This window comes from Rhincodon typus, chromosome 18, assembly GCF_021869965.1.
Source record: "Rhincodon typus isolate 14 chromosome 18, sRhiTyp1.1, whole genome shotgun sequence".
NCBI lineage: Eukaryota > Metazoa > Chordata > Chondrichthyes > Orectolobiformes > Rhincodontidae > Rhincodon > Rhincodon typus.
In genome coordinates this window covers 42,285,896-42,311,750 of record NC_063349.1, presented here as the reverse complement: position 1 = coordinate 42,311,750, position 25,855 = coordinate 42,285,896, and the positions used below count along the sequence as shown (strand labels likewise).

The following is a 25,855-nucleotide window of genomic DNA, read 5'->3' as shown; positions in this document are numbered from 1 at the left end:
CAAGTTTAAAGATATTTCTTCGAAGGCATTGTACAGCAATGTTTATGTGATTTGGTAAAAGGCAAAGGGATTCCAATCGTCCATCAATTTTACAAGAGGCAGTATTCTCAAGTAGTTTGTCTCAGTTCTGTAAATTGATTACCAATTATCAATAAAACCACTTTAAAAATAGAAATCAGAGGAGTTTAATTTTGAATACTTTTTTCATGTAAAAATGCAGTAAACTTAAAGATACTAGTAGCTTGAAAATGAGTATCAGATTCAGGCATATTCTTCAGATTCATTGCATTAAAACGCTGTTACATTTGTAATCTATTGACAAAATTCATGCATATTTAAAAGAAGTGTTGATATGTGTAATAGCTTTATGCTGTACAATTTAATACCATAATAAATCAGTTATTCAAATACCACAAAAATGGTGCATTCCTTTTTGAAGTGAAGTCATTGACCAGAGCAAGACATTATTCAAAATACCTTCCTTTATATTGTAGTATGTTGTGTGGTAATCCTTTTCTGCATGATCCTGGAAATTTAATTGCTGTAGCTGGACCATGGGAAATACTACATGGGATGTGACAGTTTTTTTGAAAATATCTGCAGCGTTTCAGAAACAAGTCGCAGGAAGAATGGGAAAAAAATTTCTGAAGATGCTTAAAAGGTATCATTAGAATGGGTAAATTATGCAGTTATTGCTATGGGACAGGCATAGTGATAGTTTGAAAATTTGAATTTATTTTAAAAGAAACAAAATGAAAAGTTGGTTCAGTTTTAAAAAGAAACCTTGAAGCTGTTAGATTGTTGTAGAAATTCAGCTGGTTTGCCAATCTGTTAGGATTGAAACCTGCTGTCATTACCTGGTCTGGCCTAAACGTGATTAAAGTTCAAAACAAATGTGAGATAAGAACAAAAGTAGGCTGGAGAAGCTCCAAGTCCGGCAGCATCTGTGGAAACAATCAGAGTTAATGTTTTGGGTTGATGATTTGTCACCAGAATTGAAGAGAAATGATTGGTTAATTGAAAGAAGTACAAAAATTGCTATATCACTTGGAGTGTTTGGCGCCATCAACAGTGAGGAGGGCAGAGGTGCAAAGGCAGTTGCTGTATTTCTTGTAGAGAAGGGTGTACATGTAAGGGGTGACTGAGCAGTGCAAGGAACAATCCCTACAGAACAAAGAAAGGGAAGGCAGTGGAAATGTGTTCAGTGGATGCAATGTGGTAGACCTGGTGGAAATCAGGGAGGTTGATGCATTGAATGCGAAGTCTGGGAGTAGATGGTGAGAATAAAGGGAATTCTATCATGGTCTGGAAGAGAGGTTAAGAAGCGACAGCAGATACTTGCATTTTGCTGGTTTATCTTTGTTATGTTCCTTTTATGTCTTCGTGTTGTATTCGGATTTTTTCATAGTATTTCCCACACCATTTGGATGCAGCCATATTTGATTTACTATAATCATCGCTACACTTTTTGGCTGTTTAATTTCATTTGGCACCAACCTTTGTTCCTCTCACCTTCCGCTTCTTTTAAAAATGCTTAAATCTCTATTTCTGCTTCGTTGTGGTAAAAGGTTGTCAACCTTAAATGGTAACTTTTTTTTGTATCCACAGATGCTGTCTGACCTGTTAGGTTTTCCTGGCATTTCTGTTCTTATTTCAGGTTTCCAGCATCTGCAGCATTTCACTTTTGCCAAGACAAAATGATTGACTTTGACTGCCCACTGAAGTAGCCTAGTAAGTTACTCAGTGGTTCAAAAATGCAGTTTGTATCACCACCTTGAGGCAGTTAGAGTTGGGCAATAAATGATATCAGCGATGCTCATTCCCAAGGATGCACTTCTTTTTAAAAGAGTTAAACAGGACTTTTTATGGAAATGAAAGATTTATTTTATTTGCAGGCACAATGGAATATCTTCCATCCCCCTCCACACCCACAGGTGACTAAGAATAAAGACAGAGGAAACCAAAGGGATTATTAGAAAACTAGCTCGGTGATAAGAAAATTGTCTCCTTGCCATTGGCAAGACCAAATGCAGATTGGGTGACTGCTTTGCGGAACACCTCTGCACTCTCCTTGAGAATCATACTGATCTTCCAGTTGCTTGTCATTTTTAACAAACAAAAACATCTTGCTTTCATGCTAATATTTCCATTTTTGGTTTGTAGTGTTCCAACAAAGTTCTACATAAGCTGGAGGAATAGCACCTCATTTTCTGCTTAGGTACTTTAAAATCTTCAGGACTCAACACTATTCAACAACTTCACAGCATGATCTCTCTGCTCTGTTTTCATTCTACCCCTCTCCATTTCTTGACTTTGCTCTTAGCAGAGCGGGTTCACTTTCTCCTTTTTACACCTCCTGTTTACACCTATTTTACATTACTATTTATCCTTTACCACCATTAGCATTCCCTTTGTCGAGTGCTTTGGGCATCCTTGCCATCTATTCCACTCATTCCTCCTTCCCCCTGTCAATAGCATTAAACCCACTATTTTCCATCCCCTTTCAGTTTTGAAGAGTAGTATGAGAATCAAGACTTTAATTCTGTTTGTCTCTCCATTGATGCTGCCAGATCTGCTGAGGTTCTGCAGCATTTTCTGGTTTTAATTAGAAAATGTAATGCTAAAATACAGTTACTTGCTCAAAATCTTGGATCTCCCTATCTAACCACTTTGTGGGAGTACCTTCATGTGAACTGCAGTGGTGCAAGAAAATCTACTTCGCTGTCTTTTCAAGGACAGCTGGGGATGGACAACAAATGATGGTCTTTCCAGTGACGCCTGTGTCTTGGAAATAAACAAAATAAACAATTTAAGGATTTTCCAATTGATGTCAGAGGGCTGTCGAAGATATTATTGAATTCCTGTACTCTAAGATTCTAATACTTAAATATTTTGGCCAATAATTGCTTCATCCTTTTTTTTTTTTATTGAGGCAAACATTCCATTTGCTCTTTCAAAGCTAGGATTCCTCTCCATTGGTTTAGTAGGGAAGTGTTGAAAGTGAGGGGTCCTCCTGAGTTTCTAGTTCTGGTACACATTTAAATGTATATGTTTATCCCATCTATGACTATTGGTTAGCATGTAGCTTCCTGTACCTTAATTTCACTGGAGTGAATATTTAGCTATTAAGTTTTGATAATGATTACATAATGTAATTCAAATTTGCTTCATTTCTTATTCTGCCATACTATTTTTACAGAAAATGTGCCCTAAGTGGTCAAACTAAAACGTGTAAACATCGAATAAAACTGGGAGATTCCAGTAGCTATTACTATGTTTCGCCATTTTGTAGATACAGGGTAAGAAATGTTTCACTTTCTGTATATTCTATTAGCATCATTGTACTTTAATTCTGTAAATCAGACAACAATTGGTATAATTCTGGTACAAACAGATTTTGTATTTTTTCTGTCTTGCCCTCTAGATTATGTCTGTATGCAACTTCTTCACTTATATTCGGTATATTCAGCAGGGTCTGGTTAAACAGCAAGATGGTAAGTGATTATTTTGAAAATGGCAATTGTAATTAAACCCTTTTTTAAGTCAAGGACGCACTAGAGTCACGGGGTCATACGGCATGGAAACCTTTGAGCCAACTCATTCATGCCAACCAGGTTTTCCAAACTAACCTAGTCCCAAGGCACATTATGACCTTGCTTTGCTAAGGTCTCAAAACCTGCACAATTTTTAATTGGTTGTAGTGGTATCTAACACTGATATTGCTTCCCTCAAAACAGCACTGTTAAAATAGGGAACTTTGCTTGTAAAGAATGAGATTGTAGAAAAAGCTCCTCCTGGCTGAGAATTTGTGCATATGCTTCTGTGCCCTTGATTGATTATTGGATTGTCACAGTGACACAGAAGCACTCTTCGTTAAATTTCTTTTCCAAGTTCATTCAGGTGCATTCTACTTTTTCAGCAACCCGCATTCCTTTCCTTAACATCTGTTTGGATGATGCCACTTTCCAAAACAACACTGCTGACGTGGCTTGCTTCTTCCATAACCATGGTTTTCTGCCCATTGTCGTCGACAGGGCCCTCAACCACATCTAACCTTTCACCCGTGCTTTCGCCTTTGCCCCTTCCCATTACTCACACGTCCCCCTTGTCCTCACTTCTTATCCCACCAGCCTCCACATTGAAAGCATCATTCTGTCATTTCAGACAACTCCAGCAGAATACCACCACCAAACGTATCTTCCCCTCACTCCCCCATCTGCGTTTTGCAGGGATCGTTCCCAGTAGGACACCCTAGTCCATTACATGACCACCAACACCACCCCCAACCGCCCACGGCCCCTTTACTTCCCTGCTCACCATTCAAGGAATTAAACAGTCTTCCAAGGTCAAGCAGCATTTCACCAGTACCTCATCCAATCTTGTGTATTGTATTTGCACCCAATATGGCCTAGTCTACATTGGACAAACCAAAATAAGACTGGGTGACTGCTTTGCAGAACACCTCCGGTCTGTGCGCAAGCATGACTCCAACCTTCCTGTAGCCGGTCATTTTAACACAGCGTCCTGCTCGCATGCCCACATGTCTTGTCTTGGTATGCTGCAGTGCTCCGTTGAATCTCGGCATAAATTGGAGGAACAACATCTCCTCTTCAGACTAGGCACTTTACAACTTTCTGGAGTATTAATATTGAGTTTTTTTGAGTAATTTAATATTGAATTCAACACCTTCAAAGTGTGAACCAACTCCCATTCCTTCCCTTCTTTCAGCATTACTTGTTACATTCTCTGTCACCCTGTCCTCTCTCCCCTCACCCCACCCCAGGGTGGCAGTTAGACACACCATTGTTCTGCCATTTTCACTTTCCAATCACTTAATCTGATCGATCAACACCTTTTCTCTACCAGCACTCTTCACACCACCACTGCCATCTTCTCCCCACCACCACCACCAACTTGAGCATAAATGCTTGCTGCTGCCCTCCACACTGCACTTCAGCTTTGAAGAGTCATCTGGACTTGAAATGTTAGCTTGCTCTCTGTCAGTGAAAGCTGTGATCTCCAGCATTTGTTGTGTTCAGTGCAGATTCCAGCATCTGCAGTAACTTGCTCGTACATGATCTTATTGACTCTAGGAACAATCATGAACTCTCAAATAGCTTATTTCTCCATGTATGTTCTTACATGAGTGGTATATATAATTTATATCTTTTGCTGCTTGCATTCTGTTTTTACAGTTGAACAAATGTTTTGGGAAGTGATGCATCTGAGGAAGGAAATGTCACTAGCCAAACTGGGATTTTACAAGGAGGAGCTCTGAAATCCAGCTGTTGGAACAAATGCATGAGCTTTACTCCGTGATCAACAATGATGTGGTTCCTAAGACTTATTGTCCAAATATTTATTTCTATAGTGGGCCTACCATCTCTGATTTTGTTTTTTTAGCAGTTATGCTTAAGTACAACAAAGGTAGTTAATTTCAACAAATGACAATGGACTAGAAAATATTTTTTCTGTTATTAGCATTTAGTTTTGGGCATTTGAAGGACTAGAGAGTATTTGCGACTGTATCAGTGGCATTGCATAGAAAGTAAATCATGTGTGATGAAAGCAGCTGAAGCAAATGTTGACCTCTTATCTGTCCTGCAACACGGTTGCAAGAGAACTGAATGCTTTGTGTATTGGCTTTCTATTTTCATAAGGAATATTTTAAAATAATTTGGCAGGATGTGTGGCTTTCATTCGCTGCAAAACAATCAAGCTTTCCGTATTTTCATTCAATTTCAGTTAATAATGGTTGAGTTATTGATTTCACATTGTGCACTTTAAATACAGTGTATATTCTGAATACAACACTTTGTAATGCAAATTTAAGACAAATTAAGACATGAAACTGACTAATATGAAATGCATTAATGATACTGTAACAATCTTAAAATGCACTAAATGAAAATAAATATGTTTGGTAAATGTTAACTTGCAGTTTTGAAGATTATCTGCTCATAAATATTGTTATGTATTGTGAATACTGTTGCTTCTGAATTGCCAGGCGAATTTGAAGTTTAAAATTTTTGATATGCTTGTCTTGTTGTGAGCATATTCTATCATTTGCTCATTTCTATTTCTATGCTGTACCATTTCAGAATTTCAGAATAATCAGTTACAATGATGTTCCTCTCTGAATCTGTTCTCAACTGGTACAGATTTAGGGAAAAGTCGATTTCTTAATATTGCATTCAGCAATTTAAAACAAATGTCTTGGGAACATAGCAGTGATAGGCCGTTCAGCTCATCTAGCCTATTCTGCCATTCAATACCATCAATGGCTGATGGTCCATTTTCCACTTCAATTCCTTTTTCTCACATTGTCCCCATATCTCTCTTTGTCATTGGTGTTTCGAAATCTGTGGATCTCTACCTTAAACACGCACTAGAATTCTCTACCCTGGAGAGATAAAAAGACTCTCAAACTTTATCTCTGTCTCAAGTGGCTTCGCTGGTGTTTAGAATTGTGTTCTGGTTCTAAACTCCCTAACCAGGTGAATTACCTGGTCTATCCCTTATTAGGTATTTTGTAAGCTTTAATAACATCATCTGGAATACAGGCCCAGTTTCCCCAATCTCTCTTCATAGAACAGTACTGTTATTCCAGGAAAAATCTATTGAATCTTTGTTTCACTTGCTTAAAGCCAATAATATCTTTCCTAAGGTAAGGAAACCAAAATTGTGTCTTATCCTATGTGCTTTAATTTTGCTTACCGACATCTTGTGCAGATATTTATCAGAAACCTTCTGAAAATCCAATATATTGCATCCACTGAATCCCCTTTATTAGTTCTGTTAGCAACATCCTCATAAATAAAAACTCCAACAGCTTTGTCAAACACCATTCACAATCCATTTATCATTTCCATTATAATAGTGTAGCATTTTCCCTACTGCTGACATGTCTGTACTTTGCAGTTTTTGGTCTCCCCTTCCCTAATTTTTTTTAAGCTTCTAACTGGGTTTAAAACTGTTATCTGTAAAACATGAAAGAAAATGCTGAACATCAGAAATACTTTAACAAGTAAAAATATTGAGGTTGGTTGGCTTGCCAAGCTGGTTTGTTGTTGCACAGACATTTCATTACCCTGCTGGGTAACATCATCAGTGCAGCCTCCGATGAAGAGCTGGTGTGTTTTCCTGCCTCGTTTTTAAACTCTAGAGCCTGTTGAGATGGATTGCCTCACTTTCGGTTCTCCTTTGCAATGGAGTGTATATGGGGTCGAGTTCTATGTGTTTATTGATGGCTTTCTTCATGGAGTACCAGGCTTATAGGAATTCCTGTGCCTGTCTCTGCTTGGCTTGTCCCAGGATTTTGGTGTTGTCCCAGTCGAATTATCCATGTGGATTGAGATGAGTGAGTATTGGTCGTGTCTTTTTGTAGCCAGTTGGTGTTTGTGTACCCTTGTTGTTAGTTTCCTTCCTGTTTGTCCGATGTAGTGTTTCTCTCAGCCTCTACAGGGGATCTTATAGATGATATTGGTCCTGTCCATGGTGGGATTGGGTCTTTAGTTCGAATGAGCAGTTATCATAGGGTTGATGTGGGCTTGTGTGCCACTCTGATGCCCAGTGGTCGTAGGAGTCTTGTGGTTAGTTCCTGATGTAGGGTAGTGTGATGAGTGTGTCAGGGCGTGTAGTATCTTCCCGATTGTTGTTCGTGTAGGCATCGTCTGACCCAGTTTTGTTGGATATCCATTATCCTTGAAAACCTGGAAGATGTATTATTCTTCCTCTTGGCGTAGTTCTTTGTTGCTGCAGTGTGTTGTTCCCCGTTTAAATAGTGTTCGCATACAGCTTCATTTGTGTGTGTTGGGATGGTTACTGTTGAAGTTCAGTACCTGGTCTGTGTGTGTGGCTTTTCTGTGTACTTTCGTTTGGAGTTCCCCATTTAAAAACCAGGCAGGAAAACACACCAGCGCTTCATCGGAGGCTGCACTGATGTTACCCAGCAGGGTAATGAAACGTCTGCAGAACAACAAACTAGCTCGGCGAGCCAACCAACCACAACACCCACAACCTGAGCTACAAATCTACTCCAAAACCTTAAAGTAAAAATATTTTTAATTTACTTTCACAAGAAGTAGTTCTGGGAATGAGGAACTTCAGTCTTGAGGATCGATTGAAGAATTGGGACTCCCTGGGGAGAAGAAGGCTTAGCGGATCAAAAACAGAAGTTGCTGGAAAAGCTCAGCAGGTCTGGCAGCATCTGTGTAGAAAAAAAGTCAGAGTTAACATTTTTGGTCCGGTGACCCTTCCTCAGAATGGACCTGAAATGTTAACTCTGATTTTTTTTTCCTTCACAGATGCTGCCAGACCTACTGATCTTCTCCAGTAACTTCTGTTTTTGTTCCTGATTTACGGCATCAGCAGTTCTTTCAGTTTCTAAGGCGTAGAGGAATCTGACGGGGTTTCTGAAAGCCACACATGGGCTGAATAGAGAAAAAAGAAGTTATTTCCAAACACAAGTTAAACAAATGAGAGGGTGTCAATTTAAAGGAATGTGCAAATGAAACAAAAGTGATATAAGAAAATACTTTTTCTCACAGTAGTTATGGGTATGGAATGCACTGGCTGGAAATGTGGTGGAGGCAGTTTCATTTGAGACATTCAAGAAGGCTTTGGATGATTATCCCTCCACCATTTCTATCCAAATATAGGGAAAAGGCAGGAGATTGGCACTCGGGAATAGAACTGGTGCAGGCACAATGGGCCAAATTGCCGCCTCCTGCAATACAACAGTTGTGATTCTTTTTTTTTTCTTGGCTGTCAGAGACAATTTCTTTGATCATTTTTCACCTTTGTGGAGAACAAAATGCTGCTACTTATTCCCCATGTATTTTTCAGGTGTAATCTTGTGAAAACAAGACCTCTTCAACAACATCTTGAAAGTTCTAGGGCTATGATCCAGTGTTTTTCCATAACTTTAAGGTTAATTGTATGCCATATCACTGGGCACATTCACATCATGATTGGTTAGTAAGAAGTCTAGTACAACACTGAGGAGTTAAGTAGAATGCAATTCCTTCCTCCAGGAACAAAATATTTTAAGGGAAAACAATTCTAATGCAGCCACTATTAGCCTTGGAGGGCATTAATAAATACTTACAAAGGTGACTTGACTCTCTCTTTCTTTGTACTTGGTCTGTTTACCTAGAAGTAAGGAAATTTAATGCTGAAGTTGGTGTTAAATGGGCTGATGCACTTCTCATGTGCTAATGGAAAAAACTATTTTATTTGTCCAGCTATTACTAAGCAACAATAGGGGTGAATGAACACAGCAGTGTAAAAAATTACAACTCTTGACTGCATTGGAGAAAAAACTGCAATGGCTCATCAGCAATGGCTCATCATTTAAATAAATTTTGCTTTTTGGGGTGGGGAGAAAGAGAGAAGGGTACAGAGAATTCTGATATCAGGCAATGAACCCAATAGGGCTAGACTATAGAGGCTCTTCCAATCTTACAACTGTCTCTTAGTAAATTGGAATCAGTTGGAGAAGAGTTATGGTGGGGTGCTGAAGAAGCTGGTGGAGTTTGGGGAAAGAGTATAATGAAGGCCCAAGGTTTTCACATAAGGCTTGAACCAACACTTAGTCATTAAGTATATACAAAAAAATTACATTTGGGCCACTCTGTCCAAACCACTCCTTCAAAGCCTGCTGCCTTCCTTATATTCCCTGATGTTAACCTGATCCTTTGAACGAACAGATTTTTAAATTTTAAAAATTCCTCGGAAAAGCTCACTGCCCATGAGTCTCCGTAATTTATTTCCTTTCTGGGCCATAAGATTGAACAACATTCAAGAAAGATAAGCACCCTTCTACTTACAAAAATTGTTAGAAAGTTTTGCCATTATATTAACTCATTTTAACAGTATAGGCACAGCAATTTCTTAATTCAGTGTTGTGGTGCAAATCATCTAGTAGTTTGTGACAATTCCAACTCGTGGTTTATTTCTTTCTCACTTTCAGTTGCAGAGTTTTTTAACACAAGTGAAATGTACTTAATATATGTTATGGACCAAGCCAGACCCCCCTCAAAATAGTTTAAAAAGGTAGCCAAGACCCCAGCCTTTTCTTATTTTAAAGGTAGATATGAAGTGGGTGTTCCAGGTGTAATGCAACTGGTCAAACCACTCGGCTTTAAGTGAAACACAATTTATTTTAATACTACAGTTAAAACACGAACAAAAGAAAGTGGAATTTAGAATAACAACTATTGCAAAACTTAACTGACCTGATACAGCAACTCAACTCAAGTAATTGTTGCAATGTAGGAACATCCTGTAAACCCACTCCTTGGCAAAATGGTAAATTCAACACAGATTCTTACAAGCAGGAGGGAACAACAACCAGAGATTTCAGAGAAAGCCAGTTAGGAATCATTTACAGAAGCTTGCAACTCTTCGGGTACTCCCATAACTTGTGACTGCTACAGCTTAAAAAAACTAGAACTTGAACAGGGAGAACTGGCCGCTCCCCTTCCATTGTTAAACTGTTTTAAAAAATCACTACTGATTCAGTCTGGCTCCCTAGCCACTTCGGCACCTCTGCCTTTACAACCTCTCTTCAAAAAATATGTAGGACAAAATAACCTTTTTAAAGTGACAGCATTTCTGAAGAAGGGTCTAGGCCCAAAACGTCAGCCTTCCTGCTCCTATGATGCTGCTTGGCCTGCTGTGTTCATCCAGCTCTATGCCTTGTCTCAGCATTGTCACATATGTCAATTACAAAAGTTGCTCACCTGGTGGCCCAGAAAGGAATGGAGGCTTGGGTTGCAGTTGATTATTTTCAATAGCTTGCCAGTTGCTGTTATCCTTCTGACATGAGGGAAGATTGCAACATTGCTCAGGATTGGGAGACAAAGGTGGTTGGTTCTGGAAGAGTGACCACGTGCATTTTTGAGTTGAACATTGATATGTTGGTAGATTTTTGTTCTATTATACTATTATTCTAATAGAATTAATATGCATTTATATGCCTGTATGAATATTCAAAATTGCTTGCCAGTTTCCAAGGTTTGCCTAATTTAAAACCTTCTATGATTGCATGGAATTCCTATTGTACATAATGAAAAGAGCAGTGTCATTAATGATGCATGTAATGCAGCTATGACCCATGTATAGTTAACATGTAGGAATTTATATTAAGGCTTGTGTTTATACAATAAGATATGATTTTATTTATTTCTATCAAGGCAAACTTGAAATTGCCTGAGGCAATAAATATGAGTAGTTTTGAAGAAATTGAGAATTGTATGTAAGTTTGCAGGTGAAGAAGTTGAAAAGGTCAAGGCCGTTCACAAGTTACAAAGCAACATAGGCTGGTTAATTGAGTAGGAAAGCAATGGAAATTGGCATTCCAAGTGTGAGGTCAATGTTTGGACCAACAACAGAAAATACTAGGATCTGTAAAAGAGCATAGATTTGGGAGTCGTAAATTCACAAATCATTAGCTTCCAATGTACAAATATAGGAGAGTCTGATAGAACATTGGGCCATAATCTCAAGTGATGGCAAACAAATGTGACAAAGCTGCACTTGTTGAAAATATCATCAGTCAGATCCTATAATACTTTTGGTTATGGGCACTTCAAGGATATATCAATCTTTGCAAGGGTGTTGCGCCAATTTGCTAATATGATGCTGGGCCTGGAGAGTTGAAATACAATGATAAGTTGCATAAACCTGATTTAGATGATTGAAGTATGATTGATGCATGTGAAATCTTAAAATGATTTGATAATACAGAAATGGCAGATATTGAGAGCTTAAAAAGCAGAGGCCCCAGAGGATTATAGAATGTACAAGGGGAAACTTATAAAGGAAATGAGGAGAACAAAAAGGGGGTATGAAAGGATAATAGCAAACAAAATAAAGGAAAACTCTGGTTTTTAAAAGTGCTTTTGCAATAAAAGGATAACTAGGGAAAGAGCAAGCACCATAGTGGGAATTAATGCACAGAACCAGAGGACATAAGTCGGGTTCTAAATGAATACTTTATCAATGTTCATTGGTGAGAGGGTGTGAGTATAGAAATCAGAGAGACAGACTGATATACTTTAAAGAATTTAGCATTGACAGAGAAAAGGTTTTGAATGATCTGGCAGGTTTCAAAGTAGATAAATTTCCAGAGCTGAATGAAATGTATCCCAGGCTGTTGAGTGAAGTAAGGAAGGAAAAGGAAGTGTTGGCAATAATTTTATAGTTTTAGTGAAATAAAAATCATAGGCTCGGAAATAGTGCAAATTTTACATTAGAATTGGTGAGTACATTATAGAGTTTTGATGACTTATTCTATAGTGAAAGTTCCAAATTAAATTTGCATGATAAAATTTTTTTGGTCTGAATTTTGTGCTTTTACATTTGCTATCCTGCAATCTTCAATTGTTGTTAATGAAGGGAAATGAATCGATTGGCAAGAAGAAAATCTGAGAATAAGAACTTTCTTATTTATTTTTACAATTTAAGGGAACTGCAAGTGGTACACTATTAATTTGCATTGTAGCTATCGCTTGGGCAGTGTGTAAACTTCCCTACTCTTGACCCGATACAAAATGTGACTACAAGGCACAAATATAAATCAAGCATTAATGTTTAAGGAATTTTGTTGCATGGTATGCAAAACAAAATGTACAAGAACTGACCTCTCACACCATTGATCCTTGTTAAAAGGATAGAAAGACAAGAAATTCGAGTCAAGGATTCTAACTTTGTCATCCTGTGCTTCAATTAACTTATTCAGTTCAATATTTTAACCAGAAATATAATCAGATGTTTGTTTTTGGGATATCAGCAATCAAGATGGCATAATGTGGAAGTGAGGATATAAATAGTAGGCCTCTGTCTTTGCTACCATAAAATGTTTAAGAAACTAACAGATGTACATTGCGATGCCAAGGCATTCAAGGCCATGTGGCCCAAGTACTGAAAAATGGGATGAGAATAGTTAGGTTGCTTTTGACCAGCACAGGCACGATGGATCAAATGGCATTTTTATGTGTTGTAGACATCCATGACTGAGTCTTCTATTCTCACATTTTTCATAACAATTTATTGATTTGTTTCTGAAAATAAGTAACCTTGTTACTTTGATTAGTTCTTGCCCTTCAACTCTCCTCCTTTCATATCTCATTATTGTCAGTGTTATGACCTTGGTAACTATGAAACGAGCAGTGTAGCTTAACAAAGTGCACAGTTTGTTACTTAGGTAATAGTTTCGCTGCCTATACAATAAAAGTAAATTGCTGTGTCCTGCCTGCACTGTAATGATAAGTGAAAAAAAGGTTTGAAGGTACTGGTCAAAGGTCTAAGTATTAAGAATGAGGAAAGCATTTGTGTATTAAGTGAGCTTATTGAGACTATTCGACAAAGGGCTTATTCAAAATACTTTACCATCTTGGAATATTGCGCATCACCATGAAGATTTGGCAATTTTCTGTCAAACATTACAATTAAAAATACAATAATTGGACAAAGGTGAATTGTGTAGGGAGATTGAAAACGAATTGTACTTCAGCTGCAGGTATACAGAAATGTTCGATGTTGAAACATACCTCTTGACCAGTAAACTGGGAATGTAATCTTTTCTGAACAGCTAAAGGACCTAAGAGTTTGTTGAAGAGTTTTTAGAGAAGAGTTTCAGGTTTGTGAGCGCTTAAGACTTATCGAATGGATGTTTTAGGGGAAAATGAAGCGCTGCAACAGTTTTTTAAAGGTAAGAAATTTTAGAATAAGGTTCTCTGACTTTTAAACATTGTTTACTTGTATAATCGGTACAAAGTGATTTTGGAATGAGGACAACTTGGAAGCATAAACTTAGAAAATAGGAGCCGGTATAGGTCACTTGGCTCTTCAAGTCTGCTCCATATTTCAATATGATCATGGCTGATCATCCGTCAGTACCGTATTTCTGTTTTCTCCACATACCCTGTAGCTCTAAGAACTATACCTAGATTTCTGTGACAGAGACTCCACAGGCTCACCACTTGCTAGATGAAGAAATTTGTTTTCATCTGGGTCCTAAATCGCCTACATAGACTGCAACCCCTGGTTCTGGCCTCCCTGGTCATCAGGAACATCCATCCTGCTTTTACTCTGCCTAGTTCTGTTGGAATGTTATAGGTTTCTATGAGATTCCCTGCAGCCCTCATTCTTCTAAACTCTAGTGAATATCATCCTAACCGATCCAGAAGGATGCAGCATGTTTAAGATGCTAATTGAGGGGTTTAGCGATGCGTCCTAGTCATCTCGATTTCTAATTTGTACTTTGTCTTCCTTCTGCCTGCCACCCTGCTTCCAACCAACATGTCTTTGTATAAATTAGGGTGAACTACATTTCAATGTACTTTTTTAGACCATAGTTATATTCTGTAGCTGTCACAAATCGTAGTGAAGGATAAAACAGATGGCAGACCTACCTGACCAAAACATCTGCATTTCTAATTGATATGGCTTTAATTTACTTGCTGCTTCCTGTACAGATTAATAGAGGTCAATTGTATTAATCTGGGAGAATAATGTTTTTAAAAGTTTTGTTTTAAAAAAGTAACCAAATCCAGAAGGAGCAGCATGCTGTTGAATACTTGATTTCCATGGTGATTTTCATTTTGCTTTAATAGCTCCATTATACACTTTGAATGGAGGTAAAAGTCATACAGTTCTGACTGAAGATGGATGTAAACGTTTCAGTCTTAGCTTTTTCTGCCCCCCACAACCCCGAGGCAACAAAACTTAGTTGTAACATATTTTTAATGTTTTTTCTTAATTTGAATTTCCGAGGATCATTGAAGCCAACTATTTTCCTTTCCATGCCCTGGTTTCCTGTAGTAGCAACACTTGGGTCAGTTTTCCCCTCCCCTGTTTCCCAACTGATTTTTCCTTTTAATGCCCAGGGACAGTTCTCTCATCTCTGTCTGACCTCTCATTCTCACTAGCTAATCTCTAGGGTATTTACCTCAATCCATCTCACTAATCAGTGACAGCTCGCAGGGTCCAATTTATCTGAGTTAATGGGTCATTTTGTTCACCATTAGTCATCAGCCAAATTTGCTTACTGTTTGGACCCTCCTGCTCTCAGTTCCTAAACAGGAGTCTGAATTGGAAAGAGTATGAAGTTTTTGAAATACCCTTTCATAGAACATAGAACATAGAACATTACAGCGCAGTACAGGCCCTTCGGCCCTCGATGTTGCGCCGACCTGTGAAACCAATCTGAAGCCCATCTAACCTAAACTATTCCATTATCATCCATATGTTTATCCAATGACCATTTAAATGCCCTTAAAGTGGGCGAGTGTACTATTTTTGCAGGCAGGGCATTCCACGCCCTTACAACTCTCTGAGTAAAGAACCTATCTCTGACATCTGTCCTATATCTATCACCCCTCAATTTAAAGCTATGTCCCCTCGTGCTAGCCATCACCATCCGAGGAAAAAGGCTCCCACTGTCCATCCTATCTAATCCTCTGATCATCTTGTATGTCTCTATCAAGTCACCTCTTAACCTTCTTCTCTCTAACGAAAACAGCCTCAAGACCCTCAGCCTTTCCTCATAAGACCTTCCCTCCATACCAGGCAACATCCTGGTAAATCTCCTCTGCACCCTTTCCAACGCTTCCACATCCTTCCTATAATGCGGTGACCAGAACTGTACGCAATACTCCAAGTGCGGCCGCACCAGAGTTTTGTACAGCTGCAACATGACCTCATGGCTCCGAAACTCAATCCCTCTACCAATAAAACCTAACATACTGTACGCCTTCTTAACAACGCTATCAACCTGGGTGGCAACTTTCAGTGATCCAGGCACATGGACACCGAGATCTTTCTGCTCATCCATACTACCAAGAATCTTACCATTAGCCCAGTACTCTGTATTCCTGTTACTCCTTCCAAAGTGAATCACCTCACACTTTTCTGCATTAAACTCCATTTGCCACCTCTCAGCCCAGCTCTGCAGCTTATCTACGTCCCTCTGTAACCTGCAACATCCTTCCGCACTATCCACAACTCCACCAACTTTGGTGTCATCCGCAAATTTACTAACCCATCCTTCTACGCCCTCATCCAGGTCATTTATGAAAATGACAAACAGCAGTGGCCCCAAAACAGATCCTTGAGGGGTTTTATCTCTTAAAGGTTCTCACAGGTGGTTTCAATTTTAAATGTCCATACCAATGGTCAAAAATGAGCTCCTTAGTTTGTCCTTTTACTAGGTGAGTCTGATCAGACCATTTCTTCAGGGTATAGACTGACTTGTATGCCTCTGGCACTAACTGGTACACATTAAAACAACACCTTTTGCTGCCCTCATAAGTGTACTCTCCTCGGGTAAGAAGGAGTAAACCTCATGAGCCTTTGCTATTAGCAGCACTCCTGCTACTTTGTTTTTTCCTTCTGTGTAGACCTCTGAGGTCTATACTGATCAGAGACTATTGGAACTGGAAATTAATGTGGCAAACAGCATGGGTATGCTGATTGTTATGCTGCACAGCCAAGTAGAAATGTTGTCTGTCAGACTGCTCTGTAACTGCAGTGCACAACAATTAACTTTTAAAAGAGATTTAGAGGGTGTCCACCTGTTCCTCTTCAAAGGTAGGGAGTAAATGGCCACACTTGAATGCTTCAGCCCTGAAGTCTGAATTAGGTGTTTTTCCCCTCATCAGAGTTGTCTTAAATCTCTGTTCTTAGCTTAAGCTGTTTCTTTTGGAACTCTTTCGCTGTCTTTCTTAAAACTTTCTGTTGGTCTCTGTCTGTCATTCGGTCACTGTCTGTTCCTGGAATCCACTTTTCTCTGTTGGAATTCTATTTCTAATCACTGCTACTCCAGATTTAATTTAATCTGATTCATTATTCTTGCTTTACAGCTCTAGAAATTTTGCCATCTGCTTTGCAGTTTCTGTTTTCTTCGCTCTCTGGTTGATCTCTACTTCTAAGTGCTCAGCTGTGACTTTTAATTCTTAAAAGAGTGAGGTTTTTAGTTTTACATAACTAATTTTGTCCTCTTCTACAAAGCATTAATTTCAAACATTGACTCAAAGACTTAAAAAATTTTGGGTTTTTTTTCTAAGTGACATTTGAAGGAAAATTTGTTTCCCTCCCTCCAATTCTGTTGTTTGCCTATGGAATGCCTCAGACAAAGCTCTCGTTTGTTATAACCGGGTGAGAAGTGGTTATAGAGCACCCCTTTTGTTTTGAGAGAAACCATCTCTTGGTTAGTCGCAACATTTTCTTTTTTCTTTAGGATGTAGCTATCCTACTTCCATTAAACTTCACTAAGCAGGTCAAAATGAAGGAGAGCCAATTCCATGGTATAAGTGAACCGGGAACAGATACTTTCTATATATTAACAAGAAAGGGCAAGGTTGATAAAGAAGTTCCACTGGTTGGGATTTCTAGAACTAGGGGACATAGTCTGAGAATTAAGGCTGTACCATACAGGAGAAATGTTAGGAAGCACTTCTAAAAACAAAGCATGATAGAGGTTTGGAACAAATGCCAGTTGATGCTAGATCAGTTGTTAGTTTTAAATCTGAGATAGATACATTTTTTGTTAAGCAAAGGTATTAAGGGATATGGGTCAAAGGCAGATATGTGGAATTAGACCTCAAATTAGCCATGATCTTGTTAGATGGCAGAACAGGTTTGAGGGGCTGAACGGGCTACTACTGTTCCAACATTTGTTCATCTGCAGTTCCCTTCCGAAATATAATAAAACGTAACATCAAAATCAAATACTGGGAATGAATTACATAGAAGTGACAGGGGGCAGTGGGGAAGAAAGGGATGTGTGGTACAGACTGGAAAGTGAAAGCAAATGGAGTTACAGATCTTAAGACTCCTTTGGGTTGTGAGAAGGAAAAGATCTCAACCCAATTATTCAGCTGTCGTTCTGTTAAACCGTGGTGAAGTTTGCAGATCTTGACTTATCAGTGAAAACTGATTTTATTTTTTTCTCCTTTTTTATTTTACTTTTTTCTGCATTTTCACTGCTGCTGGTTTCTGCAATTGCATCTAGGAGAGAGAACAGCTTCCAGTATCCTTGCTATTATCAGGCAGTGTTGCTTTATTTCTGCTTTTGGTCAAAGACTGTTGTGAGTGATATACTGTATCTTTGTGGATTTTGGTGTCTGCCATTGTTTTATTTCCAGCTGGATAGTTATGGGAACCTTTTGTCTTTCAACGCATGAAGTTCTTATGCAAATGAAGAGTTAAACAAGAAGTGCCAGTTTCTTGACTCCTTGGAGTTTGTGCCTTCTTGATTAAACTTCTGAGATGATTTTTGGTCAGGAGACATGGGCCGTGTTGTTGGCCGTGACTTACGTGGGCTGGTGAAAATATTCCAGTTCATCCTGATCCATCAGTAGTGCTGTGAAAGCATTTACCTGTTGGTGGCAGTTCTTAGCTTGGGCTAAGTTTCCTGACACATGGGGAAACCTGACAGTTATCAACTGCTAATCACTGCAAAAATCTCATACACGCAGTCTTACTTAAATGTTATATTTATTGACTGAAATCTCATGATGGAGTTACTCACCTAGCTTTTCCCAGTTGACCTGAAAATAGGCACATCTCTTGAGGGTTGGGATCAGGTTTTCCAGGTTTTTTTTTAATATAATTTTAACTCTTCCATCTTCTACCACCCTACTGTTCTTCCTGGAGGCTTAAAAATCTACCCACCCCCAATTTTGTCTCTGATGACCTTAAGATCCTTTCCATTGTTTCATTTTATTGATACCCATTCCCCATTTTCATTTGAACAGTTATTTTGTGCAGCATTTTTCCTGACCTTATGTAATGAATATAAATCCTTTAGGCCAAGTGGCAGACTCCTTATTTGCTGTATTTAAGGTGATTAGGCACTGTAATTGCTTAGTGATTCCTACTTGTGGGGTAAGGGACATTCTTTGCATCTCTTCACATCTGCATAAGGGGTTTGTACTGTGGGCCCAGGGATGCAGGTTGGCTATGCAAAGTCCCCGGTTTGTGCTGAACCTGTTTATTCTTACCATGTCCTCCAGTCATATGTTAGTTGCCTGACAGGAAAATGATTTTGCTTTTTTAAAATAAGCAAGCTTATAAATCGAATGAACATGAAAATGTAATGGTATATCCTATAATTTTGGACTGATATTAAAGCCTTTAAGTTAATGAATATTCTTTAGTGTCTGCATTATAAAATAAACTTTATTGTACAATGTAGCAATAAATTCATTTTTCCCACTCAGGTCAGGATGTAACTGGAGCATTAGAGAATCCCTTTGTTGATATCAGTATGCTGGAAGCATATATTAGTAATGACTTGGATTCAGGAGCCATGTAAGTAGCTTGACACTGTGCATGACTCATGGAAGTAATATTTTTAATAGCATTACTGATATGTTTCATGTGCATATTGACCTGTCTTTGAATTGCAATTGTGGTTTTACCTTAATTATATTTATAACTTGTATTTGACAGAGATATAATGATGACTTCTAAATAAAATTTGCGCCAATTAAATTACCTTGTGGACTAAATGCTGATTGAATGATGTGTTTATGTCTGTAAATTCTGTGTTGGCTGAATATAGAAAGCTCAGAGGGGGAAATGAAAAAGGAAATAAGAGAACTAAAGACAGAATATGGGAGAATGGAGCTAACACAAAATTGAATCCAAAGGTCTTCCATAAACTCTCAAAAAGTAGGAAGAGGAGGTGTAGGGCCAATTACGAACCAAAAAGAATAACCAATGTGGAGACTGAGAACTTGACTGAGGTGCTAAATGAGGACTCTGCAAATGTTTTTACTAAGGAAGATGATATGACAGAAGTTATGGTAAATGATGTAGTTGAGATACACACAGGCTCATAGAAATTGTAAAGAAGAGGTTATTAGAAATGCTGGCTGTCTCAATGTACCTTAACAAAAATCAGCAGGAGAGACTGCACAGGGAAGTAGAAGTGGAAGCTTGAGATACTGACCATATTGAAATGACAATCAAGGACTAAATTACCAATCACTTGAACAAGGATAAATTGATCAATGAAAATCAGTGCACATTTGCAACAGGCAAATCATGTTTAGCCAATTTAATTGAGACTTTTGATCAGGGTATCAGGAAAATTAATGAATGGTGATGGATTGATGTGACACAAACCTCCCAAAAACATCTGATTAAGTGTAATATGTTTACCAGGAAAATTAAAACCTGGAATATAAGAGACTAGCAGAATGGATGCGAAGCTGTCTGAGTGACAGGAACTGGAGAGTAGAGGTACAACTACTAGTAGAGGAAGGAATGCAATGGGGCTTACTGCAATCAGTACTTGAGTCACTGCATTTCTTGTTACATATTAATGATCCAGGTTTGGGTGCATGAGCCAAAGTTTCAAAATTTCTAGATGACAGAAAACTTGTGGTAGTGACAGATGTCATGAGAGCATAGACAGTCTGGTGGAATTAGTTGGGCACATGGCAAATGTATCACTTGACACTTCTCTGCATTAAATTACATTTTAATAGGAAGGGTAGGAGAACACAGAAAAATCTGGAGTATAGGTGTACAAATCATTGAAAGTGTCAGGGCAGGTTGAGAAAAGATGTTTTTGCAAAAGCATGTAATCCTCTGCTTTAAAAATGGACGCATACAGTACAAAATTAAAGAGGTTATGATGCACCTTTATAAAATTCTGGTTTGGCCTCACCTACACCGCTCTGTACAGTTCTGGACACCACACTTCTTAGTCAGGATGTGAAGGCTTTAGAGAGGGCACAGAGAAGATTTATGAGGACAGTTAGGAGGATAGATTGGAGAAGAGAAAGTTCAGAAAAATTTTGATTGTAGTGTTCACAGTTTGGCAGATTCAAGAGAGAATTTGATCCCAATGAAAGAAAGGATGAGAATCAGAGGACACTGATTTAAGACAATTTTTAGACAGCACCTTCCAAACCCATGACTGCTACCATCTAGAAGGATAAAGGTAGCCAATACATAGGAACACCCCCGCCTGCAAGTTCTCCTCTAAGCCACACAGCATCCTGACTTGGAAATCACCATTCCTTCAGGGTTGCTGGGTCAAAATCCTGGAACTGCGTCCTTAATGGTGTTGTGGAGCTGCCTTAAGCAAATGGACTGCAATGGTTCAAGAAAGTAGCTCACCATCACTTTCTTTAGGGTCATTTAGAGATGGGCAATAGCAACATTCATAAACCCACAAAAGTATCAAAAAAAAGTGAGATTTGGAGAAGAACTAAAGACAACATAAAAAGGAAGGCACATTTATGCCGAGTGCCTAGGATCTGGAAGTGCACTGGCAGAGAGCCCAGTTGAGACATGTTTTCAAAAGGGAATTGGAAGAGCACCATTCCTGTAATTACAGGAAAAGTGCAGGAAGTGGAATCAGTTAAATTGGTCTTTTAGTAAAGTTTCATGGCATGGGTGGGCTGAATGTTCTTTCTCTGTGTCTATAATCTATAATTCTGTATATCAAGTAGTTCCAATGTAGTTGATTTCCCAGGTAATTACAAATTTCAGTCTATATGTTCTTTCTTTCTCTCTCTCTCTCATCCTCTCAGATTGCTGATCTATGCTGTACGTTGTATAGTCATGCCTGCATTGATGTGAAGCTAAAACATAGCGGCATGAAGTTTGTTTTTAATATATATCGCGTTTAAGGTAAATATTTCTTCTTTGACACAGTACTTTACCAGACTCTCCACCGGATTCTGTACCTGAGCGCTGTTCACCTCCACAGATGCCAAGTATGTAACATGTAAGATGTAGTTCCATGTGACTAATGTTGAATTTTGTTTGTGAAATGAAACTTTTGAATGAGTGTAAGTTTGCAATGTTGTAAGTGACAGTGAACCTATCTTAATGCTTTTTTTGGCCTTCCAAGGGTAGCAGGAGGCCATTCAGCCTGCCCCACAATTAACATGATTATGGCTGATCATACACTAGAACGTGGAACGTAGAACATAACAGGCCCTTTGGCCTACGATGTTGTGCCGAACTATTATCCTACTAAGATCAATCTACCCTGCATACCCTACATTTTACTATCCCCCATGTGCCTACCCAAGAGTCGCTTAAAAGTCTCAAGTATCTGACTCCACTACCACTGCCGGCAGCGCATTCCACACACCCACCACTCTCTGTGTGAAGAACCTACCTCTGACATCTCACCTATACCTTCCTCCAATCACCTTAAAATTATGCCCCCCTCATAATAGTCATTTCCGCCCTGGGAAAAAGTCTCTGACTATCTACTCTATCTGTGCCTCTCATCATCTTGTACATCTCTATCAAGTCACCTCTCATCCTTCTTCGCTCCAATGAAAAAAGCACTAGCTCCCTCAACCTTTCCTCATAAGACCTGCCCTCCAGTCCAGGCAGCATCGTGGTAAATCTCCTTTGCACCCTCTCTAAAGCTTCCACATCTTTCCTGTAATGAGGTGACCAGAACTGAACACAATATTCCAAGTGTGGTCTATCCAGGGTTTTATAGAGCTGCAGCATAACCTCATGGCTCTTAAATTCAATTCCCCTGCCAATGAAAGCCAACACACCGTACGCTTTCTTTACAACCCTATCAACTTGGGTAGCAACTTTGAGGGATCAATGGACATGGACCCCAAGATCCCTCTGTCCCTCCATGCTGCCGAGAATCCTGCAATAAACCTGTATTCTGCATTCAAATTCGACCTTCCAAAATGAATCACTTCACACTTTTCTGGGTTGAATTCCATCTGCCACTTCTTTGCCCAGCTCTGCATCCTGTCAATGTCCCATTGCAACCTACAACAGCCCTCCATACTATTCACTACTCCACCAACCTTCGTGTCATCAGCAAACTTGCTAACGTACCCTTCCACTTCCTCATCCAAGTCATTTATAAAGATCACAAAGAGCAGAGGTCCCAGAACAGATCCCTGCAGAACTCCACTGGTCACCGAGCTCCAGGCTGAATACTTTCCATCTACTACCACCCTTCTATTGGACAGCCAGTTTTGTATCCAGACAGCCAAATTTCCCTGAATCCCATGCCTCCTTACTTTCTGAATGAGCCTACCATGTGGAACCTTATCAAATGCATTGCTAAAATCCATATACACCACATCCACTGCTCTACCTTCATTGACGTGTTTTGTCACATCCTCAAAGAATTCAATAAGGCTTGTGAGGCATGACCTGCCCCTCTCAAAGCCATGCTGACTATTTCTAATCAAACTGTGCTTTTCCAAATAATCATAAATATTATCCCTCAGAATCCTCTCCAATAATTTGCCCATCACAGAAGTAAGACTGACCGTTCTGTAATTTCCAGGATTATCCCTATTCCCTTTCTTGAACAAGGGAATGACACTTGCCACCCTCCAATCTTCTGGACTACTCCAGTGGACAGTGAGGACTCAAAGATCATTGCCAAAGGGGCAGCAATCTCTTCCCTCGCTTCCCGTAGCAACCTTGGGTATATCCCATCTGGCCCAGGGGACTTATCTGTCCTCATGTTTTTCAAAATTTCTAGCACATCGTCCTTCCTAACATCAACCTGTTCGAGCATATCTGCCTGTTTCATGCTGTCCTTACAAACGTCAAGGTCCTTCTCACTGGTGAGCACTGAAGCAAAGTATTCATTAAGGACCTCCCCTACCTCCTCCAACTCTGCACGCAAGTTCCCTCCACTATCCCTGATTGGCCTTACCCTCACTCTGGCCATCGTCTTGTTGCTCACATAAGTATAGAACGCCTTGGGGTTTTCCTTGATCTACCCACCAAGGTTTTCTCATACCCCCTTCTGGCTTTCCTAAGTCCTTTCTTCAGTTCCATCCTGGCTACCTTGTAGACCTCTAGAGCCCTGTCCGATCCTTGCTTCCTCAACCTTAAGTAAGCTTCCTTTTTCCTCTTGACTAGGTGTTCCACATGTCTTGTCATCCAAGGTTCCTTTACCTTACCATCCTTTCCTTCCCTCAGTGAGACAAACCTATCCAGTACTTGTAGCAACTGCTCCCTAAACAACCTCCACATTTCTGTCGTGCATTCCCCTGAGAACAGCTGATCCTAATTGGTCCCAGTTCTTGCCTAATAGCATTATAATTCCCCCTCCCCCAATTATATACTTTTCCCATACCGCTTGCACCTATCCCTTTCCATGACTATTGTAAAGGTCAGGGAGTTGTGATCACTATCATCGAAATGCTCTCCCACTGAGAGATCTGACACCTGGCCTGGTTTGTTGCCAAGCACCAAATCCAATATGGCCTCCCCCTCTCGTCGGCCTATCTACACATTGAGTCAGAAATCCTTCCTGGACACACCTGACAAAATCTGCTCCGTCCAAACTATTTGCACGTAGGAGGTTCCAGTCTATATTAGGGAAGTTGAAGTCGTCCATGACAACAACCCTATTACTTCAGCACCTTTCCAAAATCTGTCTCCCAATCTGTTCCTTAGTGTCTGTGTTGCTACTGGGGGATCTATTAGAAAACTCCCAATAAAGTGACTGTTCCTTTCCTGTTTCTGACTTCCACCCACACTGACTCAGTGGAGAAACCCTCCTCGACAACCTCCCTTTCTGCAACTGTGATACCATCCCTGATTAGCAATGCCACTCCCCCACCTCTTTTACCGCTCTCCCTATTTCTGTTGAAACATCTATACCCTGGAACATCCAACAACCATTCCTGCCTCTTGTCATATCCAAGTCTCCATAATGGCCACAACATCGTAGTTCCAAGTACTGATCCGTGCTCTAAGTTCATCACCCTTATTCCTTACACTTCTTGCATTGATGTCGACACACCTTAACCTGTCGCACTGACTGCCACTTTGCCCTATCAACTGCTTATCCTTCATCATAGATTCTCTGCTTGGTCTATCTGCCTGTACACCGGCTACGGCGTCCTCTGATCTGTAGCTCCGGTTCCCATCCCCCTGCCAAACTAGTTTAAACCCTCCCAAAGACGCTCTAGCAAACCTTCTGCCCAGGATATTGGTGACTTAGCTGCCTTTTACCCAGAACATTCCTATAACCCTTTACACCATTGGTAATGAAAAGACCATCAATTTCTACTTGAAACATTTTCAAAGACTGAGCTTTCACAGTCCCCTGGTGTAGATAATTCCAAAGTTTCACAACACTTTTGTTAAAATATCTCACATTATCTCTGTTCTAAATGGCATCCTTCTTATTTTTAAATTGTGCCCCAGGTTCTAGGCTTTCCAACAGCTCAATTTTCTGATACCAGCTTTTATTTTCAAAGTTTAAAAACTGAATTATAATTTTCAAACTGCCATAGACAGATTTTAACCTACAATCTTGGGATTATAGTCCAGGCCTCTGGTTTATTATATGTCTACTCAAATACTTCCCAAACTTGCTCCCTGCTCTGATCTCATTTTGAAGTTTGAAAATTGTTGCAACTTTTCAGTGAAAACCTTTTAGAGTGGTAGGACAGTTGTACAGCTGTTAGAACTGGGCAGCCATTGCTGCCTCAGCTCATGACGCCAAACTTAAGCTTGTGACCCCACTTGGCATCCTGACCCCCCACTTTGGGAAGCCCTGGTCTACTGTCTTTGTTGTACTGGAGCAAATAGGTTAAGAAAGTTTGAAGAGGTTTTTAAAATTATGAAGATTTTGGCAGAATCACTAAATGGTGAATATGAATAAAAGTCATAAATCTGGAATATAAAGCGAGTTTCACTATTGGTGACCCTGGGAACTATTATTCACTGTTGTAAAATCACATCTTGTTCCCTAATGCCCTTTTGGGGAAGGAATTCTGGCAGCCTTATCAATTCTGCCCTGTGATTCTAGATCCACAGCAAAAAGAAAAATTGTGGGATGATTAAACAAAGTTTAATTCATTTCTGG

The 25,855-nt window shown here is 39.5% G+C and overlaps 1 protein-coding gene and 1 long non-coding RNA gene across 2 annotated transcripts in view; both read left to right on the top strand.

Annotated features, from left to right (window-relative positions):
- The first annotated feature begins 2,953 nt into the window (after positions 1–2,953).
- LOC125485353 lies at positions 2,954–5,934 on the top strand. The gene is made up of 3 exons (XR_007264105.1): positions 2,954–3,299; positions 3,425–3,494; positions 5,196–5,934. It is a non-coding gene; the product is annotated as an uncharacterized LOC125485353 (long non-coding RNA).
- Positions 5,935–13,671: 7,737 nt separating this feature from the next.
- Positions 13,672–25,855, top strand: part of LOC109938032 (myelin regulatory factor like) — a 54,037-nt gene continuing 41,853 nt past the window's right edge. The window contains exons 1-3 of the mRNA XM_048607639.1: positions 13,672–13,717; positions 19,230–19,320; positions 21,682–21,743. Of these exons, the coding sequence (XP_048463596.1) occupies positions 13,672–13,717; positions 19,230–19,320; positions 21,682–21,743 (199 nt within the window). The remainder of the gene's footprint in view (positions 13,718–19,229; positions 19,321–21,681; positions 21,744–25,855) is intronic.